General features: G+C 38.5%; 1 protein-coding gene and 1 long non-coding RNA gene across 2 annotated transcripts; one reads left to right on the forward strand and one right to left on the reverse strand.

Moving 5' to 3' along the window:
* Positions 1-2,262: 2,262 nt before the first annotated feature.
* LOC113568417 (polymeric immunoglobulin receptor-like) lies at positions 2,263-8,734 on the reverse strand. The gene is made up of 8 exons (XM_035534561.1): positions 8,695-8,734; positions 7,186-7,313; positions 6,535-6,685; positions 6,007-6,330; positions 5,341-5,682; positions 4,457-4,555; positions 3,763-3,791; positions 2,263-3,642 (listed from the first exon to the last, which is right to left on the reverse strand). Exons 3-8 carry the CDS (start codon positions 6,683-6,685, stop codon positions 3,532-3,534), a joined length of 1,056 nt encoding a protein of 351 aa, XP_035390454.1. The 5' UTR covers positions 7,186-7,313; positions 8,695-8,734; the 3' UTR covers positions 2,263-3,531.
* Positions 3,769-5,334, forward strand: LOC118242643. Its single transcript, XR_004776980.1, has 3 exons — positions 3,769-3,845; positions 4,102-4,211; positions 4,477-5,334. It is a non-coding gene; the product is annotated as an uncharacterized LOC118242643 (long non-coding RNA).
* Positions 8,735-9,219: the final 485 nt, after the last annotated feature.

The raw sequence follows: 9,219 nt of genomic DNA on the forward strand, positions 1-9,219 counted from the left end.
GGTCTGAATCTACGTGAGAATTCCTCCACCGCCTCTCTGCAGTCCTTAGTTCTCTCCTGTGGCAGCAAAGTGTTTCTGTTAGCCGGGGGCAGGTGGGGAGGATTTAGCAGGGCTAGAGGAGAGAGAGCACAGAAGATTCATTGATGAGAATGTAGAAATTAAAGTATTTGTAACTGTATCCAAAGATAGAGAGGATAGAGAATCAGGGTGAGGAAGGGTGGACAAAATAGTAGAAGTAAAGGAAGAGGGAGTTATGGAGTACAGATTGCGAAGGAGAGAGGAGGAACATATTTGAGAGGACTGGATGGAAAGAGAAGGAAGGGAGAGAGAGAGGATAGAAAGTGATGGTCCGAAAGGTGGAGGGGGTGACTGCGATGTCCAATGGTGTGGTGGTATGGGTGAAGATCAGGTCCAGAACATTGACCGCTTTGTGAGTCAGAGGAGAGTGATTGAGGGTGAGGTCAAATGCTGCCAACAGCAGAAGGATGCGGGAGGAATGCAGCTTGTCTGATAGAAGGTTGAAGTCACCAAGGAGAATGAGTGGATTTCCTTCAATGGGGAATTGACTCAGAAGGATGTCCAGCTCATCAATGAAGTGATCTAGGGAACCTCGAGGGCGGTAGATGACAATGATAAGAAGTTTGGTGGGGAAAGACACTGTAATGGCATGAAATTCTAAAGAGGAGATGGAAAGTGTAGAAAAGGAAAGTGGAGTGAAACGCCACTCTCGAGACATTAGTAAACCTGTGCCACAACCCCTGCCGAGACACATAGGAGAATGGGCATACGAAAAGGCAGAGGACAGGGCAGCCGGAGTCGCCGAGTTCTCATGGGTGATCCATGTTTCTGTCAGAGCCAGAAAGTGTAGGAAGTGGTGGGATGCTAATGTGGAGATGAAGTCAGACTTCTGGACAGCAGATTGGCAGTTCCAGAGCCCTCCTGCCACCACGATATGTGATGGTGTGAAGCGTTGTGAGTCAGTGAGGTTGCTGAGATTGCAACATCTATGATTGCATCGAGGAGACCTGTGGGTTATGTGGACAGAAATTGTGAAACACATTTCAGATGCTTGATTTGTGGATGTATGAGATAAAAGATTGAGATAATGAGAAGATACTTAACTGAGTTTGTGAAGTCCTGTAGATGAACTAATTCAGAGCACCACCAAATCTTCTCCAAATGTTGATTACCGCTACACACACGTGTCTGTGAGTCATCCTAATTTAACTCAGTTCAATAAGTGCTGAGCCTGCCCCTCAGTTCACACCTAAGGTCAGGGCGAAACTACACCTGTAGTGAGTAATTATAGCTAACAAGCAACTAACAACTTGGTTTAGACAACAAGCCTTGAATTTCACAAAATCGAAGGCAAAGGTAATTGAACTCAGAGCCTACCTTAACCAACCAGATGATAATCCAACGAGACAAACCAAAGCACATTACACTTTACACATTTGCTGTGGTAAGAGAGCTCTACTGCCATCTAGAGGACACAGAGAGTAAAGATATTAGCACAAGTATTAAAGATTTTAATAAAAATACAATGCAGACTTGAAATTATTCATGAAATGTAATTATGAAACATTGTTCTTCACTATAATTGGTATATTAACAACATTCAGAGGCTTACTTACCTAAAAATTAAATTAAATGTATACTGACTAAGATATACCTGCTTACTTTGTGAGGTATAAAGGCCTAAATGGAGCACAGACATTATAGTATAGTATAGCTTGGACACAGAGAGTGTTCAGTCTCCTCATACAAGTCTACAGAACACTTATAGTCTATGAGGTATCAATGAGGCCCACATCAACTACATTTCCCGTGGTTGTGTTAAATGAAAACTTGCTGACACTTGAATATTACGGATATGTTAACCTTTAGAGAAGTATGTCTGCATGGTTACAGAGTCATTTTTACATTTTTAAGAGTTATTAATATATTTACCCTCTCAGTATGCTCACAAACTATGTCAGATTTGTGGTCTTAAATTCTGTAATAATTCTACAAAACAATAATCAGTCTGACTATGCGTGTGTTTATTGCACATCACTGGTTTGCTCTCTGCTGCAAGAGAGCATTGTGGTAATTTTCAGAACATCTCCTCTAGATGGCACTATTGCCTGTGATTTGCACATGGGGACATTGTAAACTTCCATATCTCACATACATAAATAAACAAAAAACTTAAAAACTTTATAATATATATATATATATATATATATATATATATATATATATATATATAATTTGTTTAGATTATATTACTGATATTTTTTTTTTATATCATTTGTTGTTCAACAGACAGTTAAAGGGTGGTCAGAAGGTGCTGTCTCCTCCCTACAGCATTAGTTTCAAGACACTGATTGCAGTATGTTATCTTCACAAGCCATTATGGACTCAAACACACATGCCTGGACACATACAGGTAAGCTGTCATGCATTATATTAGCATGTGTATGTCTCCTCTGTCAAGCATGTGAAAATCTTTCCTAATCAGAAGCCCTGGATGAATGTGAAGTTTGCCTACTGCTGAAGGCACATGACGCCACTTTTAGATCTGGTGATGCTGAGGCCTACAGCCAGGGCAGATCTGAAAAAAGGCATTAGTAGAGCCAGACACACCCACAAACTCTCTGTTGAGGAGGACTTTCACAACTCTGACCACAATGCACATGGCATTCAGACCCTCACAGACTATAAACCATCCCCTCAATTTTCACTGTTAATCAAGGTGGTGCCCCAATTAACCTTAACTGTGACTGACAGTTTATTAAAGTGTTAAAACTGTTACAAGTTAAAACCGCTACCCCCCAGACTTTCTCCAGAGGATGCCTCAAATACATGTTTAACTTGCAATAAAGCACAGGACCAGCTATTCTCTTCAACTAATTCTGAAGTCTGCATCTTTACTTTCTAACTTTATAATTTGCAGATTGAGAATTTAGGAACAACATGCTCCATAAGCTTCAACAAATACTGAACACATTAAATATTATTAATATAAAGATTTTATAAACCTTTAATTCTCAGGCATCCTGTGAGGGATTCTGGCTCAGGGTACTAAATGCTTCCTCACACAGAGGCTGATTGAATATTGAGTCAAAGATGGAATCAGTTGTGTTGTCAGTGTTGCTATGGAGCTGACCATGGTGAGAAGCACTGTCATTTAGATATGTAATGAACAAAATCATACTGTCTCTTATTTGGTTAATTTGAATACTTTACCTCTATATACAGATGGTACATGTAATAGGGTTTATTGCTGTAATGTAATTACTTTCCTTTGAAATTAAGTACAGTAATGCAATGCTTACATAAGTCAGTCAAAGAACCAGTATGTACAGGCACACAGGTGTACACTTACACAGATGAACAGTAGATAAATGTAGGACATTCTCTGAAACTTGTAACTAAAAGACCCACTTTCTGTAGACTATGGACAGCATAACATATTTGATTGGTGGTGTGATACAGATGCTGACAGATACAGTTAGTCTCTGGGCTCAGCTTTTCTTGCACGGAATCTTAAGTGTTGACTTTGGATCCAAAATTCTCATAGACAGATTCTGATTGATTTCTATTTTTTCTTTGTTGGAAAGCAATAAAAGATGAGATATTTGCATAATCTTCATTTGTCTGAAAGGAGTAAAACAAAAAAATGAGTAAAATTTTATTTAAAAGTTATGGAAATATTTCTCCAATGAATGACTGGAGCAAATCATGTGATCATATTTTATCATGTGACTTTGTACCCACCTCTCTAGACTGTCTCACTGTCTCGGGGTCTGTAGGGAGAAAATGAGGGCAACAGAGAAAAAGTAGAGGTGTAGTAATGCTGAGTGAGTATTGATACACTGTCTTACAGTCTTTTACATTAGTATTTGTAAACACATGTTATCGATGTTTTTTTTTTTCTCTGATCTCCAACTTAAGTACATTACACTGAGACTGAAACAGGCTTTCTGCAATTATAGTGGATAGTATAAGCATTAATTAAAATATACACATATTTATACTCAGATAAAGAACACTATTCAAGATATATATCAGTGAAAGAGTACAACAAGACTCTGGGTATGTTGTTTCATCTTACAGGAAGGCAATGACCACAAACATACTGCTGTGTTCAGATGGAGCCTTTTTTAAAGCTAAAGAGTGGAATGATCTCGACTGGCCAGGACAAGAACCTGAACAGATTCCCACATGTAAGTGATCATGTATCTGAATATTTATCTGAGCATGTATGCGAGTATGTTTTCTCACTTTCTGAAGACAAGATTCCTGTGTGGTTCACCAACATAAACACCCCTGAATTCAAAAGGTCATTCTGAACCTTATTTCATAGTCACTGTGCTGCAGTGTCTACACACTCTTCACTAACGATTGAATGTAATTCAGAATATGTTTAGCATATGTTCATCTTATGTTTGTAATTTGAAGTGCATTTTACCTTTTTTCTTTATTCTGCAGTAGATTGCTATAATCACACCAGCAGTTACCAACACTAAACCAGCACCAATAGAGAAGTACACAGCCAGCCCTGGAAATACTGTACAAGGAAATATGCATACAGAGAGCAAAAAGCCATGCAGGTCATGAACTATAATGTGTGATCTCTCTGACACATACAGTATGTACTTCTCTTACAATGAGTATGCTCACCACAACTTATGCAATATAAAGTGCGGAAAATGTTCTAAAAAATATGAACTCTACAAAGTGCATTTTGTTGCCTGTACTGGTACTGTACTGTACTGGAGCAATAACAAAGTTGAATCTCCCTCTGAATATTGACTGTGCATTTTTACTGCATGTTGTTTTTGTGGCCTACTTCTGTTATTCCCACCCATGACTGTGGATCATAACAATCATGAAACTATGTCATGTTTATACTCCCTGTGTCAGACTGCTTAGTCTGTGTGTTTATATCCCTGTCTTGTGCCTGTCATTTGTACAGTTTTGTTACGCTTCACAACCGATGGCTCAGAAACAAAAATACAAGATGGTGAGACTTTGTAAAGACAAACTGTACAAAGAGGGCATATATACAAGGACAAATGAGGACTAACAAAAAACAAGTGATTACAATAACAGGTGGAGATACTAAAAAGGGGTGGAAGAGAATTAAACCAGACATGGAAGCATGAGGAAACGAAACCAGGAAGTAAACAAACATGATGTTTTACTGTAGGAACCGCCAGAGAGGAGAGAAAATAACTCTCACTGACAGCATGTTCACTGATGCTTTGAGGTATCCTAATGAAAACGTATGCCTACTGAAAGCCTCATGACAGATATTAAAGAAGAAAAAACTGAAATCAAGCATCTACTCACCAGTCACTCTCAGGTAGATCTGTATAATATAAGCCTTGTATCCATGATCAGATTCCCAGTCTGATTCAGCTCCACACCAGTATGTACCAGAGTCGTGCTCTGTCATGTCTCTGATGGTCACAGTCAGGATTTGTGCTGTTCTGTTTTCATATAGAGACATGCGTCCCTCATTTATCCATCTTCCACTTTCTTTAACTGATATTTCATAAGTACAAACAGCAGTGTCCATGCTCTTGCAGAGAAATTTGGGTTCACTGTTGTGGTATTCTGGGTAATTGCAGCTAATATTCACAGATCCTCCTACATAGCCAACCTTATTAATGGTCTTCACATAGTATAGATCTGTAGAAATAAAAATAACATTAGAAAAAAACATAGACACCAATAAATTTTGTAACCTGCTAAACACGTTGGGCTCTTACTTCCTTGCTGAACTAAAACGGTAAAGCCTCCTAACACCTAATTTTACTGTTCTTAGGGTGCACACATATTTATCGCCATTTATTAATTTTGTGGACAGAAATAAATGCATCTGCTACAAAGTGGGTGGAGCCATATGCCAGTGGGGTGTGACGTGACTAGTGTAGTTTTGAAACCATTTTGTAACTAATGAGAACGTCCATGCAAGTTTGACAATAAACAGGTATAATGGTGTGAGAGACTCACCTTTCTTTACTTTCAGTTCCACTGGGTTGTACATGTCTATCCATACCTTTACATCCACTCCACACTGGTAGGATCCAGAATCCTCCACAGTGAGGTTTCTCATTACCAGCCAGAAGACTTTAGCACTGGTATCATCATACATAGAAAATCTGCCTTCATGCACCCATGTGTGTTTGGCTCGTGTTTTAATTTGGTAAGTGCATGTTGTAATTTCACCCTTGCAGAAATATTTGGTGTTTGTTTCATATCCTTCCTCATATTTGCATTTGATCATGACTCCTCCTCCTGAATATGCTGTCACTTCATTTTTGGATTCTCCTGTCTCTGAAATACATGCCAAACTGAAAGACATCTGGGTGATGTCATAATATGTTAATGTAAGCTCATTTGTGACTTTTGTAATCACAGTTAAAACACTACTGTGCAGGTGAATTCAAACAGTAGCAACCTTGCTGCACAAATAACACTTGGACAAAGAACTTCTTCTTACCCTGCTGACAGTGTTGATGTAGAAGTGCATTTCATTACCTGAGACCAGATAGAGGGTGAAGATGAACAGGATCTTCATTCTTAGTTCGAAATCACAGATATCCAGACCAACTCCTCTCCACTGTAAACAGATATCAGAGCTCCTGTAGCTCACACCGCAACACTGTCTCTGTCTGGGCTGTGTCTTCATCTGATTATTAAACAGAAAGTGAAGATGAACTTCCCTTTTTCATGACAGAGAGGCAGCAGAAACATGTCAAGTCAACTGTAACCTTCTCAGCAAGTAATGTATGAAATGTTTATTAAAATCTTGTAGCAAAATATTTCATATAGATGGTAGACTTGAAATTGTGAACCATATCTCCTAACAGATTTAATGGAAAGATGCCTCAGGCAAAGTCAACTGAAATCAGGCTATTAAAATAAAAATGTCTGTAAATATAGACTCTAACAAATGGTACTTTCATTATTGCAGAAATATGTAATGTTTATTTAATATCCTTTCTCATTTACATATGATACTGACTTCTTTTCCTGAAGCTAAAACAGCATAGAGGCATAGTACTGGATCACATAGTAAGAGAGTGGGTTTGGGGACCTTGTAGCTAGCTGAATATTTTTTTAAGTACTTCGGTTTTGTGTCCTGTTTGCTGTTGTATGCTAAACAGTCATTGTTTTATCCAGCCATACCTGTAGTAGTCAGATGGATTTGATGTGATGTGGTGGAGCTGTCAAATCCAAACCCCATGTCCTTCCCAAAGGTTTAGCCCTTTCAAAATTTCCTTTCCATAAATAAATAGTACAGTAGGTAGATCTGTCTGTGTGTCAAGTCACAGTGGGCAATTAGTAGCCTCCAACATATTCTAACAGAGCTTTGAATGATGTGTCAATCCTATAGAAGTCAAAACAATTAACTAATGTGTTTTGTTTGGACAAGAAAGATGCAAATCTTCAAATCAAAACACAAACTTCTAGCACAGGCCCTGATTAAAGCAGCCTTAATGTAAAACATGACCAGCCTATCAGGCACTACAGGGTTGCTGGGGTTTGTGCGCATGTCAGTATCTCTGCTGGACTGAGATGAGTCCATTGTACAGGTTTATAGTTATTTACATCTGTACATCAAATCAGCTCTATGTAGACTGCATTAAGCATTCTTATGTATATTTAATTATTTCACCTTTACAAGGTGTCATGTGTCTTTCCTAATCCCCTATATCCACTACTTTGACTAGTGGGTGTTGTCCCAGTATGACCATGTCTTAGTGTTGTTGGAGGTTTTCCCTGTGTCAGTGACCCCTGCTGGCTAAGAGGGCTGTGTCACCCCAATAGCAGTCCTGTGATCATAAACTGCCCCCTCTACCCACTCCGGAGCTGGAGAATACATGTATATTTTACATGACAACTGATGAGCAAGGTCTGCAGTTTATAACTGAACTCTAACTGCACACAGTGTTCATAATGAATATTCCTATTTGGAATAGTGTGTTGTGTTGATGTATCATTGGCTTTACCAAATTTACATACAATATAATAAAGGTTTTTTTTTTAAGGATTTATCGTTTTGGCTTTTCCCTTTATACAGAAATTATACTAACAACAATATAATGTTATATTTAGAGAGAGAGGCTGTGATTTACTGTGACTACAGCATACACATAATCAGACCGAGGACATACATAGGGTGTCCTTTCATATGAGCAATATAGTTGCAGCCTCATCTGTCATGTGTTTTCGTAATAAAAGCTGGCTGATGGTTGCAATGAGTGCTGTTCAAGGAGTGAACTCAGTTATGAACTAGCATGATTACACACTAATGAGTATAAGTACCGGGCTTCACAGATAACGGGGAGTTGCATAATGACAGGGAGGGAAAGAGGAAACCAGGATAATATAATCATAATGAGTTACGGCAAGCAATATGAGAACATACAGAGAAAGGAACACACACCAAGGTAAGACTAAAAAAACTAAACCACAGAGCAAACTGAGAGAAAGGAATACAAAGTACAAACAGAACAAAGACCAAACCAGTGAAGAAGGGAAAGGGAGAAAACAACACACATAGAAAGAGGAAATTCAGGATGTGCTAAATGCTCACAGAATAGAACTATGATATAACAAACACAAAGAAACCCATGAGAGAATATCTTACGTCAAGGCAGTTGGGATATAATGAGAATAAAAAGACAGGCTTACGAGATTAACGAGAAAGATCAGCCAAGACGGAGGAAACACATGGCTCAAGACAGGATGACAACAAGGACTAAAGGAGGAACTGGTGGCAGTAATCAGATGCAGAGGCAGTTAACCACTGCAAGAAAACCAGAATGAGGAAAACACGGAAACAGCGCAGGTTGTCAGGGAGACCGTGACACCATCATAAGGGAACAATCACAAAGGCCCTCTGATGGCTGACAAGAGGTCATGTCCTCATGATCGAGAAATATCAGTCATGCTAGTTGTTAATCATTCTAATTTTATTTAACGTATTCTGTATGAAGGTATGCACTTATATACAGATATCAAGCATCACACACTGATAAACAGATTAAATAAAGATTACAGTTGAGTTGCTGGTAGACTACTAAATGTATACCTGTATGATATAATAAAACCTTCTTCATTTTAGATGAAATTGAGTAAATATGGTTAGTTAAGAAACATGACCCAAAAAGATACAATTGTACTTATGTATATAACCTAGGATAAAAACACTGCATA

This window comes from Electrophorus electricus, chromosome 16, assembly GCF_013358815.1.
Source record: "Electrophorus electricus isolate fEleEle1 chromosome 16, fEleEle1.pri, whole genome shotgun sequence".
NCBI classification, from domain to species: domain Eukaryota; kingdom Metazoa; phylum Chordata; class Actinopteri; order Gymnotiformes; family Gymnotidae; genus Electrophorus; species Electrophorus electricus.